Source organism: Oncorhynchus keta, chromosome 37, assembly GCF_023373465.1.
Source record: "Oncorhynchus keta strain PuntledgeMale-10-30-2019 chromosome 37, Oket_V2, whole genome shotgun sequence".
Taxonomy (NCBI): Eukaryota; Metazoa; Chordata; class Actinopteri; order Salmoniformes; family Salmonidae; genus Oncorhynchus; species Oncorhynchus keta.
Genome location: NC_068457.1, coordinates 4,072,572 through 4,093,916, shown reverse-complemented (window position 1 = coordinate 4,093,916; position 21,345 = coordinate 4,072,572). Strand labels below are relative to the sequence as shown.

The following is a 21,345-nucleotide window of genomic DNA, read 5'->3' as shown; positions in this document are numbered from 1 at the left end:
TGTTTTCAGGTACTTTATTGATGATAAAAATAGTAATTTAAATGTTATAACTCGCTAACATGTCAAGAGTGTTTAAGGTGTGTCTTAGTAACGTCTTGAGGAAGTTAGAGTTAAGTTTGAAGAGAGTAATATTAGCCCTGCTCGGTTGAAGTGAAGAATAGCATCGTACTGAGAGTAGCTGCCATTTTATGTCGATTGTGAATGAACATGTGCGTTGTTAATAAGATATTTTGCTGTGTTATTTGTATAATGGGTTTTCTGTTGTTTTGTAATGTGTTACTTTTGTAAAGATTACACTAAAAGTTGAATTGAGAATACAACACCGTATCACTCTCGTGAGTATTTCTCCCCGGTTTTCAGGGGCGTAACACTTTCAGCCACTTCAGAAAAGACTAGAACTCACAATCCATGGTTTAGGAGGTCAGTGTCTTAGGCCACTTTTGTTCTTTGTAATCAGTATGACCTATACGAACTGATGGAAGAGGTATAAAAAAAATGTATAATGTCAATTACACATGCAATAAAAATACGCATTTTTTATATTTTTGTTCGCACTTCAATGCTAAAGACAAGATGGGCAACAGAGAATGGTTTCGATCAATCGACCTCTGGGTTATGGCCCAGCACGTTTTCGCTGTGCCACTCTGCTTTCACCCACTTCAGAAAAGACTAGAACTCACAATCCATGGCTTAGGAGGCCAGTGTCTTATGCCACTTTTGTTCTTTGTAATCAGTATGACCTATACGAACTGATGGAAGAGGTATAAAACATTTTATAATGGCAATTACACATGCAATGAAAATATGCATTTCATTTTAAAAAAATAGACTGATTAGCAGAGGATGGTTTCGATCCATCGACCGCAGGGTTATGGGCCACTCTGCTTTCAGCCTCTTCAGAAAAGACTAGAACTCACAATCTATGGGTCAGGAGGCCAGTGTCTTAGGCCACTTTTGTTCTTTGTAATCAGTATGACCAATAAGAACTGATGGAAGAGGTATAAAAAAATGTATAATGGCACTTACACATGCAATGAAATTACGCATTTTAAAAAATGTTTTGTTCGCAATTCAATGCTAAAACTGAGCTGGTTAGCAGAGAATGATTTCGATCGATCAACCGCTGGGTTATGGGCCCAGAACGCTTCCGCTGCGCCACTCTGCTTTCAGCCATTTCAGAAAAGACTACAACTCACAATCCATCGCTCAGGAGGCCTGTGTCTTAGGCCACTTTTGTTCTTTGTAATCAGTATGACCTATACGAACTGATGGAAGAGGGAAAAAAATGTATATTGGCACTTACATGGAAAAAAGACAGAGCCGGGAGGCTGTGTGTCCTAGGCAGCAATGTAAGAGTAATGCTACAATGAATGTGGAAAAGACCTGCCTGCATGCAAAACAAGAAGAAGACGAAAGGGTATGGTAAATCACAGAGTAAAGGACAACTCCAAGGATCAACTGTACCACTTTGACTCTATGGACACCAGACTCACTTGAACCTGTGTTGTTTATATCTATGCAGCAATATCTGAATAAAGCACAGTTACTGTACATGAACCAATCTCTTCCATTAATTTCCTTTACCAAGTACCCTCATATGAATAAAAACAACCAAGGAGACAGTGTAACGGGTGTGATATAGTTTATTGTACAGTGACATAGAATAACACAAGCCTTGCGCACCAATATGTGAACATCACAGCATTGACAACATATACACAGAGCAACATTGACCTGGCCTCGCCGCTGCTATTGCTGCTGTAAGCGCATCACCTTCCCATCCACTCTCCCCTCGTGCATTTAGTAGCTAGCGGATCCATTATTACCATGACTACCGGGACTCTTGTCCCTAAAACTGATTAAAGACTCAATTCATTATACTGCGTCCATGTGTATAACTTGCGTCCATGTGTATAACTAGCGGGACTCCTGTCCCTAAAACTGATTATAGACTCAATTCAAAATACTGTGTCCATGTGTATAGGATGCAAGTACTTTGAAATTAAATATATTTCTTGTCAACTTTCACTTTCAACTACAACTTATATTGTACATTGGGCATAGTCTTATTTTCACCAACATTTTGCTAGGTGGGATATCCCCAATGTCACAGTTTAAAGTTGTCCAAATCAATAGTCCAAATCAATAGTCCAAATCCAGAAAAAGTTTGTGATAAATTGAAAACCCAAACATAAAATGTGCTAAATACACAAACATCTGCCACAATAGTCATATTAAGTATTTATTTAAACAAGCACCTTACAAACTGCACAAGCATCAAAAACGCTAAAACAAACAACTCAAAAACAACACGGATTCTGCAAATGATGTATACATCACTGGTTAGAGGACAACTTGTAGAAAACAGTTATCTACATTTTGAAGTGTTGCATTAAATCACATAAATAGTACTCTTTCAATTCAGAGCCTGGATCTTTCCCCTGATGCTAATATCCATATCATGTTAAAATCAATAGAACAGGGGTAGACATTTAGGGTTCGACATTGACATCATCAAAATACTCCTACTACTATGTTACAACATTCTACATTATTTCACTGATGTCATGAAACAACTACTTCATGTATGTATTTTCTGATGTTTGATCAGATATCTTTTACGAGGGTATCTCATTTCACACTGATCACAGCTGAAAGGTTTCTCTCCTGTGTGTGTTCTCTGGTGCATAATCAGATTGCTAAATGTTGTAAAACTCTTCCCACATTGATCACAGCTATAAGGTTTCTCTCCTGTGTGTGTTCTCTGGTGTACCTTCAGCTGGCTAGATATATTAAAACTCTTTCCACATTGATTACAGCTGAAAGGATTCTCTCCTGTGTGTGTTCTATGGTGTACTTTCAGCTGGCTAGATATAATAAAACTCTCTCCACATTGATTACAGCTAAAAGGTTTCTCTCCTGTGTGTGTTCTATGGTGTACCTTCAGCTTGCTAGAACAAACAAAACTCTTCCCACATTGAGTACAGCTATATGGTTTCTCTCGTTTCTCTCCTGTGTGTGTTCTCTGATGTGATATCAGGTTTCTTGACTGGGTAAACCTTTTTCCACACTGAGTACAGCTAAAAGGTTTCTCTCCTGTGTGTGTTCTCTGGTGTCTCTTCAGACACCAAGAATCAACAAAACTCTTCCCACATTGAGTACAGCTAAAATATTTCTCTCCTGTGTGTCTTCTCTGGTGTCTCTTCAGACACCAAGAATCAACAAAACTCTTCCCACATTGAGTACAGCTATATGGTTTCTCTCGTTTCTCTCCTGTGTGTGTTCTCTGATGTGATATCAGGCTTCTTGACTGGGTAAAGCTCTTTCCACATTGATTACAGCTAAAAGATTTCTCTCCTGTGTGTGTTCTCTGGTGTCTCTTCAGACAGCTAGAACGAACAAAACTCTTCCCACATTTGGTACAGCCAAAAGGTTTCTCTTCAGTGTGAATTCTTTGATGTATTTTAAGTTTCACTGAGGAGTTTAATATTTTCCCACAGTCAGAGCAGCAATGAGATTTATTCCCTGTGGGTCTCTGCAGGTGTTTCTTGAGGAGTTCTGGTGTGGAGAGACTCTTCTCTGCCTCATCAGCATCATGATGTTGTTGAGGCTCCCCAGAGGATCCACGATAGTCCCGTATCTGTCCTGTGTGAACAAATAAGTCAGACAGATGGTTAAATGCCCACAACAGCAGAAATCCACTGTTTATTTGAGATAAAAAGGGATAACCAGAGAGTACCCATGAAGTTGTACAACAATTGACATCTGTTAAATGATTTGACAATCTATCTTAAGACAGTCAAGACGTAAGCAGTGTGCCAGATGACTTTTGGCCTCCAATATAGGCCATTTCCATTTCTGCAGCGATGCACATGCAATTTGGTTGCAGAAACTCCTCCATGCTAATGAGAAAACCACTAGTTATGGATGTAGTATATCTGCAAGGAGCAAAAATGGTGAGCGAAGATTATCGTTTTTCAATGTATTCTGAATATTACAGCTCACTATCAGTGTAAGATCAGGAGTGCTACTCAAGGAAACTCACATTAAGCTCTGTGTCTATTCACTAATTCACCACCATGGGGGAAAACTCAGGGGAGTTCTCATAGGCTGACAGAAAAAAATAGCCTCCATTTACCGGTTGCATATGAGAGCATTTCACATTACTTTTGGATTATAATTGTAAGGCTCGTTTGAATCTCCTGCTTAATATATTTGTGTTACTGTCGCAAATCATCTGCTTTACACTTAAAAAACACTTCAACCAGTAATATGCTCTTTGGCTAGCTTTTTCATCTGCCTGACAAAAAGGGTTTGTACACTAAGTGTTTAACAAATTGGCCAATAACATCACCTAACAATAACATAAACCTACTGTAAGACCCATGACTTCACTAAACAATAACATAGACCTACTGTAGGACCAATAACTTCCCCTAACAACAATATATACCTACTGTAGGACCGATAACTTCACCTAACAACAACATAGACCTACTGTAGGACCCATAACATCACCTAACAATAACATAGACCTACAGTAGGACCCATAACATTACCCAACAACATAGACCTACTGTAGGACTCAAAACTTCACCGAACCACAATAACTACAGACATACTTGAGCACAGCACAGCGGTCTTTACCAGTGTAATGAATGAAGATGCACTTTGGTTGTGGTTGCATGTCGTGATGTTTGTCATGTGACTGTATCTGGATTAGCTGATGATAGTTGAACATGTGACTAACTAAACAGCTACATTATTAAGTATTATGTGTAATTATTGAAGAACCGCATTAATCACAGTATCCATTTGGGTGTTGTCAATAAAGTTAAGGTGACTCTCAGTTAAAACCATTGGATAAAGGAAACTCTGAAATTATTTAGGATTTCTGTGCCCATGAAAACTGTTTTCCCAGTGTAACATAAGGAGACACCAAATGTTACGTAGTTAGAGAGCATTTCAGAGATCTGAATACAAAGAAACTGTCCGACCGTATTTAAGTTGAAGTTCATCAAATGACAAGCTTAACGTTACGACTATAACTACTGTTCCCCGAAGGAGGGAAACTAGGTACAACATACTATTAAATCCACCCGTTATGACTATAACTACTGCTCCCTGAAGGAGGGAAACTAGGTACAACATACTATTAAATCCACATAGTTATGACTATAATTACTGTTCCCTGAAGGAGGGAAACAAGGTACAACATACTATGAAATCCGCACCTCACTGGAAGCCCCGCCTTCCACAGGTCATGAGAGTGAGGCTTGGATTCATTCCTTCAATTTAATACCGCTCACCACCGACCCAGGAAGGGGGGGGGACTCAACAGGTGTTGTACCATGTTTCAATTTATTAATTGTCTTTTGTTTGAAACACTCATGTCAATGTTGAATAAGGGCATACACCTGATTACGCATATAGAAGTAGGATTAGTCTACCTGGCTGGATACATAGTAGACACTGAAGGGTTGTGGTATAATACTACCACTGACCTGTATTACCAAGCTGGATACATGTTCCTCTTCCTGAAATGTATCACGGACCAACCCATCAATTGGCTGTGAATATGTCTCATATATCTCAGTTCAAGACGACGTGGTGGGGAAAGGGGGTGTTAGGAACATTTGGGGTTAAAAGATGTGTGATATGTGCTCAACATAATATTGGGCTTTGGGATAAAGGCTTTGGGAATCTCCAAGGCTTTTAGTTGTCTGTATAGGCCGGAAGCAGCGGGAATTACGGAGCGTCAGAATCGTTCGATTAAGGAGAAATTGGCCAAGACATTAAGCTCCGAAGGGAAAGAGTGGGTTATGAATTTACCCGTGGTACTTATGTCAATGAGGGTGTCAACTAACGCCACTACTGGACTCACACCACATGAAGTGGTAACTGGCAGACTGATGATACTGGACTCACACCACATGAAGACCGATGAGAGTACTGGGGGCTGTTATTCACGTCACAAATTAGTGATGTGGCAATAATGGGAGAATCTATGTCAAATCAAATCAAATTTTATTTGTCACATACACATGGTTAGCAGATGTTAATGCGAGTGTAGCGAAATGCTTGTGCTTCTAGTTCCGACAATGCAGTAATAACCAACGAGTAATCTAGCTAACAATTCCAAAACTACTACCGTATACACATAAGTGTAAAGGGATAAAGAATATGTACATAAAGATATATGAATGAGTGATGGTACAGAACGGCATAGGCAAGATGCAGTAGATGGTATCGAGTACAGTATATACATATGAGATGAGTATGTAAACAAAGTGGCATAGTTTAAAGTGGCTAGTGATACATGTATTACATAAAGATGCAGTAGATGATATAGAGTACAGTATATACATACGTATGTTGCCCTATTGTTAAAAAATGACCCATGCGTTGCAGTGTGTGTATTCTCAGGTGAAAGCAGCACATGATGATCATGTGTCAGGAGATAACCGAGAGCATGGGCTGAATCCTGGAGATGGAGAGCACGTCAGAATCCACCCGGCTGTTGTTCTGGACGACACAGTACAAGTGGTCTGGGAGAGTATTATTCACCAGTAATGTCCTTTAGTACAGCAACTAGAGGAGTGGTCAGGGAGAGTTTTATTCACCAGTAATGTCCTTTAGTACAGCAACTAGTGTGGTGAAATTGTCTGTGAGAGTTATTTTCACCAGTGATGTCTTTTAGTACAGTAAGTAGAGGAGTGGCCAGGGAGAGTTTTATTCACCAGTACACCACAAGCCTGGGGAGAGAGAGCTTGTTGGGGTAATTATAATCTGGACCACATCCTAAGGGGGGAATATGGGAACAAAACTATTGTTACAGTGAAGCATCAGGGGGAAGAAGATGCATATGAGCAGATTAAGACAGACTTACAGACTCACTTAGGGGCTGAACTAGTGACTGACAGAGATCCAACAGTGTAGACAGTATGATGGGGGGTCAAGGGTCAGTCTTATGGAGTGTTAGTTGCAGATTCTGGCAGGACCAATATCAGTCATTCTATGGAGTCCCAAAAACCAAGGTATTAATGTTACAGGGAATTGGGAGAGCAGAATGTAATATGACTGGAGACCAATGCATTAGCTGGTAGTAGAGGAAGGACAGCTAATAGAGTCTGGGGAACGACACCACTCCTCTGTGTACATTGTTACAGGGGATAGCTGGTAGGAGAGGAAGGACAGCTAATAGAGTCTGGGGAACGACACCACTCCTCTGTGTATATTGTTACAGGGGATAGCTGGTAGGAGAGGAAGGACAGCTAATAGAGTCTGGGGGAACGACACCACTCCTCTGTGTACATTGTTACAGGGGATAGCTCCGGGCTCCGGGCAGCCGAGCGGAAATGGAGGAAAACTCGCCTCCCTGCGGACCTGGCATCCTTTCACTCCCTCCTCTCTACATTTTCCTCCTCTGTCTCTGCTGCTAAAGCCATTTTCTACCACTCTAAATTCCAAGCATCTGCCTCTAACCCTAGGAAGCTCTTTGCCACCTTCTCCTCCCTCCTGAATCCTCCCCCCTCCTCCCTCTCTGCAGATGACTTCGTCAACCATTTTGAAAAGAAGGTCGACGACATCCGATCCTCGTTTGCTAAGTCAAACGGCACCGCTGGTTCTGCTCACACTGCCCTACCCTGTGCTCTGACCTCTTTCTCCCCTCTCTCCAGATGAAATCTCGCATCTTGTGACGGCCGGCCGCCCAACAACCTGCCCGCTTGACCCTATCCCCTCCTCTCTTCTCCAGACCATTTCCGGAGACCTTCTCCCTTACCTCACCTCGCTCATCAACTCATCCCTGACCGCTGGCTACGTCCCTTCCGTCTTCAAGAGAGCGAGAGTTGCACCCCTTCTGAAAAAAACTACACTCGATCCCTCCGATGTCAACAACTACAGACCAGTATCCCTTCTTTCTTTTCTCTCCAAAACTCTTGAACGTGCCGTCCTTGGCCAGCTCTCCCGCTATCTCTCTCTGAATGACCTTCTTGATCCAAATCAGTCAGGTTTCAAGACTAGTCATTCAACTGAGACTGCTCTTCTCTGTATCACGGAGGCGCTCCGCACTGCTAAAGCTAACTCTCTCTCCTCTGCTCTCATCCTTCTAGACCTATCGGCTGCCTTCGATACTGTGAACCATCAGATCCTCCTCTCCGGGTTGGGCATCTCCGGCGCGGCCCACGCTTGGATTGCGTCCTACCTGACAGGTCGCTCCTACCAGGTGGCGTGGCGAGAATCTGTCTCCTCACCACGCGCTCTCACCACTGGTGTCCCCCAGGGCTCTGTTCTAGGCCCTCTCCTATTCTCGCTATACACCAAGTCACTTGGCTCTGTCATAACCTCACATGGTCTCTCCTATCATTGCTATGCAGACGACACACAATTAATCTTCCTTTCCCCTTCTGATGACCAGGTGGCGAATCGCATCTCTGCATGTCTGGCAGACATATCAGTGTGGATGACGGATCACCACCTCAAGCTGAACCTCGGCAAGACGGAGCTGCTCTTCCTCCCGGGGAAGGACTGCCCGTTCCATGATCTCGCCATCACGGTTGACAACTCCATTGTGTCCTCCTCCCAGAGCGCTAAGAACCTTGGCGTGATCCTGGACAACACCCTGTCGTTCTCAACTAACATCAAGGCGGTGGCCCGTTCCTGTAGGTTCATGCTCTACAACATCCGCAGAGTACGACCCTGCCTCACACAGGAAGAGGCGCAGGTCCTAATCCAGGCACTTGTCATCTCCCGTCTGGATTACTGCAACTCGCTGTTGGCTGGGCTCCCTGCCTGTGCCATTAAACCCCTACAACTCATCCAGAACGCCGCAGCCCGTCTGGTGTTCAACTTTCCCAAGTTCTCTCACGTCACCCCGCTCCTCCGCTCTCTCCACTGGCTTCCAGTTGAAGCTCGCATCCGCTACAAGACCATGGTGCTTGCCTACGGAGCTGTGAGGGGAACGGCACCTCAGTACCTCCAGGCTCTGATCAGGCCCTACACCCAAACAAGGGCACTGCGTTCATCCACCTCTGGCCTGCTCGCCTCCCTACCACTGAGGAAGTACAGTTCCCGCTCAGCCCAGTCAAAACTGTTCGCTGCTCTGGCCCCCCAATGGTGGAACAAACTCCCTCACGACGCCAGGACAGCGGAGTCAATCACCACCTTCCGGAGACACCTGAAACCCCACCTCTTTAAGGAATACCTAGGATAGGATAAGTAATCTTTCTCACCCCCCTTTAAGATTTAGATGCACTATTGTAAAGTGACTGTTCTACTGGATGTCATAAGGTGAATGCACCAATTTGTAAGTCGCTCTGGATAAGAGCGTCTGCTAAATGACTTAAATGTAATGTAAATGTAAATAGCTGGTAGGAGAGGAAGGACAGCTAATAGAGTCTGGGGAACGACACCACTCCTCTGTGTATATTGTTACAGGGGATAGCTGGTAGGAGAGGAAGGACGGCTAATAGAGTCTTTGGGGAATGACACCACTCCTCTGTGTATATTGTTACAGGGGATAGCTGGTAGTAGAGGGACAGCAAACTGTGTACAATACACAGACTATGACGTTAAATTGAACGTTACACATAACCAGATCACAGTGAGAATAGCAGAGATAGTGTTGTCATTTCAGACACTGTTGTCAACTTTCAGAAATGGGTTTGTCAGAGAAGGCACCACACTTGAAAGACTAGATAGAGATCCCTGTAATACAGGAGGCCACCTCACCAGAAAGACTAGCTACAGATCCCTGCATACAGGAGGCCACCTCACCAGAAAGACGAGCTACAGATCCCAGTATACAGGAGGCCATCTCACTAGAAAGACTAGCTACAGATCCCTGTATACAGGAGGCCACCTCACCAGAACGACGAGTTACAGATCCCTGTATACAGGAGGCCACATCCCCAGAAGTGAGGTTCTCTGTAATAATACTGTCACATCTCCTGCATACAGGAGGCCACCTCACCAGACGTGAAGAAACAACAGAGATAACAGGACTGAAGGAGACAGATTTCATGCAAAAGCTATTCTCGCTGCAGTCGCTGTGGGGACAGAACTGAAGAAGCAGTCATAGTATCGAAAAAAGCTACAGTAACAGCATTGAACTAGATTATAGTAACAGCATGGAACTAGTTTAAAGTAACAGCATGGAACTAGACTATAGTAACAGGATGGAACTAGACTATAGTAACAGCATGGAACTAGACCATAGTAACAGCATGGAACTAGACTATAGTAACAGCATGGAACTAGACTATAGTAACAGCATGGAACTAGACTATAGTAACAGCATGGAACTAGACTATAGTAACAGCATGGAACTAGACTATAGTAACAGCATGGAACTAGACTATAGTAACAGCATGGAACTAGACTATAGTAACAGCATGGAACTAGACTATAGTAACAGTATGGAACTAGACTATAGTAACTATAGTAACATGGAACTAGACTATAGTAACAGCAAGGAACTAGACTATAGTAACAGCATGAAACTAGACTATAGTAACAGCATGGAACTAGACTATAGTAACAGCATGGAACTAGACTATAGTAACAGCATGGAACTAGACTATAGTAACAGCATGAAACTAGACTATAGTAACAGCATGGAACTAGACTATAGTAACAGCATGGAAATAGACTATAGTAACAGCATGGAACTAGACTATAGTAACAGCATGGAACTAGACTATAGTAACAGCATGGAACTAGACTATAGTAACAGCATGGAACTAGACTATAGTAACAGCATGAAACTAGACTATAGTAACTATAGTAACATGGAACTAGACTATAGTAACAGCATGGAACTAGACTATAGTAACAGCATGAAACTAGACTATAGTAACTATAGTAACATGGAACTAGACTATAGTAAAAGTGTGGAACTAGACTATCGTAAAAGCGTGGAACTAGACTATAGTAACAGCATGGAACTAGACTATAGTAACAGCATGGAACTAGACTACAGTAACTATAGTAACATGGAACTAGACTACAGTAACATGGAACTAGACTATAGTAACAGCATGGAACTAAACTATAGTAACAACATGGAACTAGACCATAGTAACAGCATGGAACTAGACTATAGTAACAACATGGAACTAGACTATAGTAACAACATGGAACTAGACTATAGTAACATGGAACTAGACCATAGTAACAGCGTGGAACTAGACTATAGTAACAGCGTGGAACTAGACTATAGTAATAACATGGAAATAGACTATAGTAACATGGAACTAGACTATAGTAACAACATGGAACTAGACTATAGTAACAACATGGAACTAGACTATAGTAACATGGAACTAGACGATAGTAACAACATGGAACTAGACTATAGTAACAACATGGAACTAGACTATAGTAACATGGAACTTGACGATAGTAACAACATGGAACTAGACTATAGTAACAACATGGAACTAGACTATAGTAACAACATGGAACTAGACTATAGTAACCACATGGAACTAGACTATAGTAACAGCATGGAACTAGACTATAGTAACAGCGTGGAACTAGACTATAGTAACAGCGTGGAACTAGACTATAGTAACAGCGTGGAACTAGACTATAGTAACAGCATGGAACTAGACTATAGTAACAGCATGGAACTAGACTATAGTAACAGTATGGAACTAGACAAGAGTAAAAACATGGAACAAGACTATAGCAACAGCGTGGAACTAGACTATAGTAACAGCATGGAACTAGACTATAGTAACAGCATGGAATGAGACTATAGTAACAGCATGGAAATAGACTATAGTAACAGCATGGAACTAGACTATAGTAACAGTATGGAACTAGACTATAGTAACAGTATGGAACTAGACTATAGTAACATTATGGAACTAGACTATAGTAACAACATGGAACTAGACAATAGTAACTATAGTAAAGTAACATGGAACAAGACTATAGTAACTATAGTAACATGTGACTAGACTATAGTAACAGTTTGGAACTAGACTATAGTAATTGCTTGGAACTAGACTATAGAAACAGTATGGAACTAGACTATAGTAACAGCATGGAACTAGACTATAGTAATAACATGGAACTAGACTATAGTAACAGCATGGAACTAGACTATAGTAACAGCATGGGACTAGACTATAGTAACAACATGGAACTAGACTACAGTAACAACATGGAACTAGACTATAGTAACTATAGTAACATGGAACTAGACTATAGTAACAGCGTGGAACTAGACTATAGTAACAGCATGGAACTAGACTATAGTAACAGCGTGGAACTAGACTATAGTAACAGCATGGAAATAGACTATAGTAACAGCATGGAACTAGACTATAGTAACAGCATGGAAATAGACTATAGTAACAGCATGGAACTAGACTATAGTAACAGCATGGAACTAGACTATAGTAACAGTATGGAACTAGTCTATAGTAACAGTATGGAACTAGACTATAGTAACAGTATGGAACTAGGCAATAGTAATAACATGGAACAAGACTATAGTAACATGGATTAGACTATAGTAACAACATGGAACTAGACAATAGTAACAGGATGGAACTAGAGTATAGTAACAGCATGGAACTATACAATAGTAACAGCATGGAACTAGACTATAGTAACAGCATGGAACTATACTATAGTAACAGCATGGAACTAGACAATAGTAACAGCATGGAACTAGACTATAGTAACTGTATGGAACTAGACCATAGTAACAACATGGAACTAGACTATAGTAACAGCATGGAACTAGACTATACTAACTATAGCAACATAATATAATAATAATATATGCCATTTAGCAGACGCTTTTATCCAAAGCGACTTACAGTCATGTGTGCATACATTCTACGTATGGGTGGTCCCGGGAATCGAACCCACTACCCTGGCGTTACAAGCGCCATGCTCTTCCAACTGAGCTACAGAAGGACCATGGAACTAGACTATAGTAACATGGAACTAGACTATAGTAACAGCGTGGAACTAGACTATAGTAACAGCGTGGAACTAGACTATAGTAACCACGTGGAACTAGACTATAGTAACAGCATGGAACTAGACTATAGTAACAGCGTGGAACTAGACTATAGTAACAGCGTGGAACTAGACTATAGTAACAGCGTGGAACTAGACTATAGTAACAGCGTGGAACTAGACTATAGTAACAGCGTGGAACTAGACTATAGTAACAGCGTGGAACTAGACTATAGTAACAGCGTGGAACTAGACTATAGTAACTGTATGGAACTAGACTATAGTAATAGCATGGAACTAGACAAGAGTAATAACATGGAACTAGACTACAGTAACAGCGTGGAACTAGACTATAGTAACAGCATGGAACTAGACTATAGTAACAGCATGGAACTAGACTATAGTAACAGCATGGAACTAGACTATAGTAACAGCATGTAACTAGACTATAGTAACAGCATGGAACTAGACTATAGTAACAGCATGGAACTAGACTATAGTAACAGCATGGGACTAGACTATAGTAAATGCATGGAACTAGACTATAGTAACAACATGGAACTAGACTATAGTAACAACATGGAACTAGACTATAGTAACAGCGTGGAACTAGACTATAGTAACTGCATGGAACTAGACGATAGTAACTGTATGCAACTAGACTATAGTAATAGCATGGAACTAGACTATAGTAATAGCATGGAACTAGACTATAGTAATAACATGGAACAAGACTATAGTAACTATAGTAACATGGAACTAGACTACAGTAACAGCGTGGAACTAGACTATAGTAACAGCTTGGAACTAGACTATAGTAACAGCATGGAACTAGACTATAGTAACAGCATGTAACTAGACTATAGTAACAACATGGAACTAGGCAATAGTAATAACATGGAACAAGACCATAGTAACATGGATTAAACTATAGTAACAACATGGAACTAGACGATAGTAACTATAGTAACAGGATGGAACTAGACTATAGTAACAGCATGGAACTATACTATAGTAACAGCATGGAACTATAATATAGTAACAACATGGAACTAGACTATAGTAACAGCATGGAACTAGACTATAGTAACAACATGGAACTAGACTATAGTAACAACATGGAACTAGACTATAGTAACAACATGGAACTAATGTTGTGGAATTATCAGAATATGTTGGTAACATTTGTATGATGTTTAATATTCATCAAATGTGTGTAAGTTACTTCCCATCAGAATGGTATTTTTGTGTAATTCTGTGGCGAGGTTGCAGTTATCTGTTCTATGTCAAAACTAAGTTGCATGGGCCACGTGAGAGGTCAAAGTGTCATCATGTGTAAACATATCTTATACTCCCTAACTTTCCCAGTGGGGAAAGGAGGGGTTGCAGTGTCTGGAATCATTCTATGCTCCCTCTTTGTTGACCTGTAGGGTCACTCTCCTATCCGTGAGTTTGTCCAGGAGTTTGTATTTACAATTTGATATATGCCTGTTGATTTGGAGGATTGGTTTATGGTTCTGGGGTTTTGGGAAAGGAGACAAAGCTGAACGATGAATTATGTCTATGCTGTCTGACTATTGGTGTCTTTGCTATTAAAGCAACTCAGTTGCATTGTAAGGGACTCTCAGAGAATTCACTGGGGAGACACTGAATTTATCTGAGAGTCACAGGATTGTGATAAGAGCTCATATAATTAAAGATGGACTTTTATAACTAACTCTGACATGTGTGTGTGTGGTTTGCTCCCATGATTTGGTAAATAGAGAAAATTTCCACGACACTAGACTATAGTAACAGTGTGGAACTAGACTATAGTAACAGCGTGGAACTAGACTATAGTAACTGCATGGAACTAGACGATAGTAACTGTATGGAACTAGACTATAGTAATAGCATGGAACTAGACTATAGTAATAGCATGGAACTAGACAAGAGTAATAACATGGAACAAGACTATAGTAACTATAGCAACATGGAACTAGACTACAGTAACAGCGTGGAACTAGACTATAGTAACAGCATGGAACTAGTCCATAGTACCAGCATGGAACTAGACTATAGTAACAGCATGGAACTAGACTATAGTAACAGCATGGAACTAGACTATAGTAACAGTATGGAACTAGTCTATAGTAACAGTATGGAACTTGACTACTGCACAAATGTGTGCCAGTACTTACTAGTGTTCATCAGGGCCCGGTTTCTCAAAACCATCTTATGGCCCAGATATCCAGTTTCCTCCTCTTCTTCCTCCTCATTTCTCGATGTGACAGTCATCTCCCCCTCCTCCTCTTTAACTTCAAAAACGGCATCTTCCTCATCCTCTTCTACTTTTACTGTAACATCTCCCTCCACTCTGAACGCGTCTTCCTCTTCTTTCACTGAAACGTCTTTCTCTTCTTCTTTCACTGTAACAGCCTCACTCTCTACTTGTTTTTGTATTTTGACATCCTCTTCCTCCTCTTTCACGACAACGTTCAGCCACAGACCCTCTTTCTCCGTCCAGCAGACCTCCTCTTCTTTCTTAGGAGAGTACCTTAGTAAACTCATGGTCGGAATTGTTAGCTAGCTAGGCTAATGCGAACTTAACCAGCCCGCTAGCTGACTAATAACAACACTGTAAATATTAAATTAAATCGGATAACTTACTAGACGACAGAAGATGGTTTAGAACATAGTGGTTAATATATACGAAAGCGTCTAAAGAGCTTTAGTGGTTCGGCTATTTTGTCTAGCAAGCTACAGAGGTGTCTGGCTAACTTTTGCTGCTGTTGAAAGAAGCGTTCCGTCCACTAGAAATTCGTCACACCAACAGCATAACCTTAAATTCCCACACCGCCATCTGCTGATTGGAGTGGGTAACGAAGTTGAGTAAAATGTACATTTTATCTTCAGACAACAGGTTAAAGTGTAGAAAGCATTAGTTTTTACTCGCCAGTGTAACAAAACAGCGTGGTTGAAGCATTAGTAACTGGTTACCTATAAGCACAAACAGTTATGTTTTTGCGTCATTACATATTCATTCACTTATTTCCAGATATCTTCTCAACTTCCCACAATGCACTATTTCTCAATGCCGCATGGAGGATGTACTCTGTGCTACAGTTTGTATGCTAGCTTGGTAGCTAGCTCAAGCTTGCAAATGTTAGCCACACCTCATGCTTTCCATGTACCGTGTGGTTGTGTTATCTAGTGGGAACGCATTAGCATGGTAGGCTCTAGTGCCTTCTTGCCGTGGGCTCAAAACAAATGATAAAATCATACCTGCTTGCTCCTTTTTGTTTTGTCAACTTTTCGGTAGGGAAGTTATGTTTATTCCGGAGCTACGAGGCAGTGTGCTTTGAAGTATTCACGCCCTAGAGCAGGGGTGTCAAACTCAAATACCCAGTGGGCCAAAATGTAAAACCTGAACAAAGTCACGGGCCAACATTGAACAAATTAACCTTTTAATATGGACCCAAACAAGTTTTGCTTTAACATTGAATATGGAACAAGCATCGCTTATTACCATACAATATATCATTTAATAGTGGAGACATGCAAAATCGAATTTCAAATGAAAAAACACATCAATGGCATTCATTTATTAAATAAATCAAGTTTAAATAAAAATTGTATGCCTCTTTTCTATTTGCAGCCTTCTGATTTAAATACCAAAATCAACTTTTTCCACTGGCTAATAATTTTACAAATAAAATGATAATAAATCAATCAACCATTCAAGCCCATGCCTTGTAGCAAGAAAAAGTGCATAAAGAAAACGTTAATTATTGCACACTGGTCTAATCTGATGTGCCCAAGCCAGATACCTGGCATCTCTTCTGGATGCTAGTTCATCAATGTCTGGGCTCAAGCTCTGAGCTGAAGAAATCCTCAGTATCGAGCGAAGATGTTCATCAGTCAGACGTCTCCTGTGAGTTGTTTTGGTCATCTTCATCGAGGAGAAAAGTTGCTCGCATAGATAAGTGCTGCCGAACATGGAGAGCATCTGAGCAGCTTGGGTGCGGAGCTGAGGCATTGTGTCAGGGATGAACCGTGGAAACTGTGCGGCGCCCACAGCATCATACTTTGACTTCAGCGTGTCGTTGCACTGGAGTTCAATCAGCTCCATCGAAGTCGATGCCCAGAAATGCAAGTTTGAACTGCTTAGTAATCCCTTCGCAGTTGATGTGGAAAATGCACCAACCAACATCCAAATGGAGCTGATAGATTATAGATTGAAGAACCATTCACTGTTTGTATTCTTTCATAATTTATGATAAATAGTTACGATCCTAAATGACTCGCGGATGATTACTCTTGACTTCTTAATGAACTGGACTGTTGAATTCCCTAAATTATGTTAATAATGAATGATATGATTTGATCTTTGATTATGAATTTGGATACATGTTATTTGTTTCCTTTGTGATGCAGCACAGACTACTCAGTAAATATACCACTTTATGGTTAAAGGAATTCCTGCCTCAGTCTCATCCATTCCTCTGTCACCTGACACGTGACCACCCGTTCACCTTCACTGTCAGTCATCCTACCTGTCCAGCTACCCACACAGATTCCACTAATCTTTCAATATTGAATATATTGTTTAACACTTTTTTTTGGTTACTAAATTATTCCAAATGAGTTATTTCATAGTTTTGATGTCTCTACTATTATTGTACAATGTAGGTAAAATAAAGAAAACATTGAATGTGTAGGTGTGTCCAAACGATTGACCGGTACTGTATATGCATTGTGGAGGAGAACTGATCCTAGATCTGTACAAAAGCATAACGTCTACAGCAGGAACAACTGTCTGTGTTAAAAAGGCCCAGCTGGATTGAATTGAGCTGTTTCAAATGACATATTTGAATGTTAAATGATTTGTTCTGTTTGTCAATACAAGACAGGGTCTGTGGAGGCTTGGCCTATTAGTGGTAAATTTGGGGGAGAATTGTAGGTTTGGGGAGTACTGAAGGCCCAAACTGTTGCATATACCCTGACTCTGCGTGCAATGAACGCAAGAGAAGTGACACAATTTCAGCTGGTTAATATTGCCTGCTAACCTGGATTTCTTTTTTATTTATTTATTTTTTTATTTTATTTCACCTTTATTTAACCAGGTAGGCTAGTTGAGAACAAGTTCTCATTTGCAACTGCGACCTGGCCAAGATAAAGCATAGCAGTGTGAACAGACAACACAGAGTTACACATGGAGTAAACAATTAGCAAGTCAATAACACAGTAGAAAAAAATGGGCAGTCTATATACAATGTGTGCAAAAGGCATGAGGAGGTAGGCGAATAATACAATTTTGCAGATTAACACTGGAGTGATAAATGATCAGATGGGCATGTACAGGTAGAGATATTGGTGTGCAAAAGAGCAGAAAAGTAAATAAATAGAAACAGTATAAAAACAGTATGGGAATGAGGTAGGTGAAAAAGGGTGAGCTATTTACCTATAGACTATGTACAGCTGCAGCGATCGGTTAGCTGCTCGGATAGCTGATGTTTGAAGTTGGAGAGGGAGATAAAAGTCTCCAACTTCAGCGATTTTTGCAATTCGTTCCAGTCACAGGCAGCAGAGTACTGGAACGAAAGGCGGCCAAATGAGGTGTTGGCTTTAGGGATGATCAGTGAGATACACCTGCTGGAGCGCGTGCTACGGATGGGTGTTGCCATCGTGACCAGTGAACTGAGATAAGGCGGAGCTTTACCTAGCATGGACTTGTAGATGACCTGGAGCCAGTGGGTCTGGCGACGAATATGTAGTGAGGGCCAGCCGACTAGAGCATACAAGTCGCAGTGGTGGGTGGTATAAGGTGCTTTAGTGACAAAACGGATGGCACTGTGATAGACTGCATCCAGTTTGCTGAGTAGAGTGTTGGAAGCCATTTTGTAGATGACATCGCCGAAGTCGAGGATCGGTAGGATAGTCAGTTTTACTAGGGTAAGCTTGGCAGCGTGAGTGAAGGAGGCTTTGTTGCGGAATAGAAAGCCGACTCTGGATTTGATTTTTGATTGGAGATGTTTGATGTGAGTCTGGAAGGAGAGTTTGCAGTCTAGCCAGACACCTAGGTACTTATAGATGTCCACATATTCAAGGTTGGAACCATCCAGGGTGGTGATGCTTTTAGCTAAATATGCAGGTTTAAAAATATATACTTCTGTGTATTGATTTTTTAGAAAGGCATTGATGTTTATGGTTAGGTACAGTCCTACAACGATTGTGCTTTTTTCGCAAATGCACTTTTGTTAAATCATCCCCCGTTTGGCGAAGTTGACTGTCTTTGTTAGGAAGGAATAGTCTTCACACAGTTCGCAACGAGCCAGGCGGCCCAGCTTCACAGTATTGTTTCTTATCAATGGAGGTTAAGATATCGTTTAGGACCTTGAGCATGGCTGAGATGTACCCATGACCAGCTCTGAAACCGGATTGCATAATGGAGATGGTACGGCGGGATTCGAAATGGTCAGTAATCTGTTTGTTAACTTGTCTTTCGAAGATCTTAGAAAGGCAGGGTAGGATAGATATAGGTCTGTAGCAGTTTGGGTCAAGAGTGTCCCCCTCTTTGAAGAGGGGGATGACCGCAGCTGCTTTCCAATCTTTTGAGATCTCAGACGACATGAAGCAGAGGTTGAACAGACTAGTAATAGGGGTTGCAACAATTTCGGGCAGATCATTTTAGAAAGAGAGGATCCAGATTGTCTAGCCCGGCTGATTTGTAGGGGTCCAGATTTTGCAGCTCTTTCAGAACATCAGCCGACTGAATTTGGGAGAAGGAGAAATGGAGAAGGCTTGGGCGAGTTGCTGTGCTGTTGACCGGGGTAGGGGTAGCCAAGTGGAAAGCATGGCCAGCCGTAGAAAAATGCTTCTTGAAATTCTCAATTATAGTGGATTTATCAGTGGTGTCAGAGTTGCTCTTATTCTCCATGGACTTTACAGTGTCCCAGAACATTTTTGAGTTTGTGTTGCAGGAAGCAAATTTCTGCTTGAAAAAGCTAGCCTTGGCTTTTCTAACTACCTGTGTATATTGGTTTCTAACTTCCCTGAAAAGTTGCATATCACGGGGGCTGTTTGATGCTAATGCAGAACGCCATGGGATGTTTTTGTGCTGGTTAAGGGTAGTCAGGTCTGGAGAGAACCAAGGGCTATATCTGATCCTGGTTCTAAATTTCTTGAATGGGGCATGCTTATTTAAGATGGAGAGGAAGGCATTTTTAAAGAATAACCAGGCATCCCCTACTGACGGGATGAGGTCAATATCCTTCCAGGATACCCAGGCCAGGTCGATTAGAAAGGCCTGCTCGATTAAGTATTTCAGGGAGCGTTTGACAGTGATGAATGGAGGTCGTTTGACCGCTGACCCATTACGGATACAAGCAATGAGGCAGTGATCGCTGAGATCTTGGTTGAAAACAGCAGAGGTGTATTTAGAGGGCAAGTTGGTTAGGATGATATCTACGAGGGTGCCCATGTTTACGGCTTTGGGGTTGTACCTGGTAGGTTCATTGATAATTTGTGCGAGATTGAGGGCAACAAGCTTAGATTGTAGGATGTCCGTGGTGTTAAGCATGTTCCAGTTTAGGTCACCTAGCAGCACGATCTCTGAAGATAGATGGGGGACAATCCGTTTACCTTGTTTACTTGCTGTTTGAGGTGGAAAAAAATGTGCTTTGAGAAGCTCCACAACTCATTAGTGGTGGTGCGTTAAGACAATCAGAAATACTATCAGACATCCCCAAATAGGCACATTTATAGGCCTACATTTGCGCGCAGGACAGGTAGACTAGTCCTATTTCTATATGAGTAGTCAGGTGTGCGTCCTTACTCAATGCATTGACAGGAGTGTTTCAAACAAAAGACAATGAATAAATTTACAAAACTGACGCATCTTGCAGGGTCAGGTCTGGGTGGTCTGGCATGGGCCGTTTAACTTAGTATTTGTTTGGGTAGGCATGAGGAATGATTGTATTTCTCCATAGAATGTTGTACCGAAGTTGACCGACTGAAAGGGAGTGTAACTTTATGACTAATTAGTGTTCCCTGAAGGAGGGAAACGAGGTACAACACCTGTTTGGCCCTGCCCCTTCCTGGGTCGCTGAAGAGCAATATTAAATTGAATATGGCCATAGGCTCGTATTTCTGTGTTTATTATATTATAATTAAGTCTGTGATTTGATATTTGATAGAGCAGTCTGACTGAGAGGTGACTGAGTGGTGGTAGGCAGCAGCAGGCTCGTAAGCATTCATTCAAACATTCATTCAAACAGCACTTTCCTGCGTTTGCCAGCTGCTCTTCGCAATGCTTGAAGCACAGCTCTGTTTATGACTTCATGTCTATCAACTCCCAAGATTAGGCTGGCAAGACTATAGTGC

The 21,345-nt window shown here is 41.4% G+C and overlaps 2 protein-coding genes across 3 annotated transcripts in view; both read right to left on the bottom strand.

Annotated features, from left to right (window-relative positions):
- The window catches only part of LOC118370090 (zinc finger protein 501-like), a 311,132-nt gene that overhangs the window by 268,475 nt on the left and 21,312 nt on the right, over positions 1–21,345 (bottom strand). The gene's annotated exons all lie outside the window — the stretch shown is intronic.
- Positions 1,626–15,845, bottom strand: LOC118370074 (zinc finger protein with KRAB and SCAN domains 7-like). The gene is made up of 2 exons (XM_035754869.2): positions 15,162–15,845; positions 1,626–3,645 (listed from the first exon to the last, which is right to left on the bottom strand). The coding sequence occupies exons 1-2, from the start codon at positions 15,529–15,531 to the stop codon at positions 2,582–2,584; spliced, it is 1,434 nt and encodes a 477-aa protein (XP_035610762.1). The 5' UTR covers positions 15,532–15,845; the 3' UTR covers positions 1,626–2,581.

What these genes read in the sequence shown, in the direction of transcription:
- LOC118370074 (XM_035754869.2), bottom strand. Translation starts at nt 15,531, where the DNA reads ATGAGTTTACTAAGGTACTCTCCTAAGAAAGAAGAGGAGGTCTGCTGG. An exon ending in CCGGGCCCTGATGAACACTA is followed by an intron (nt 3,646 to 15,161) that starts GTAAGTACTGGC and finishes TTGTTCACACAG; the next exon opens with GACAGATACGGGACTATCGT.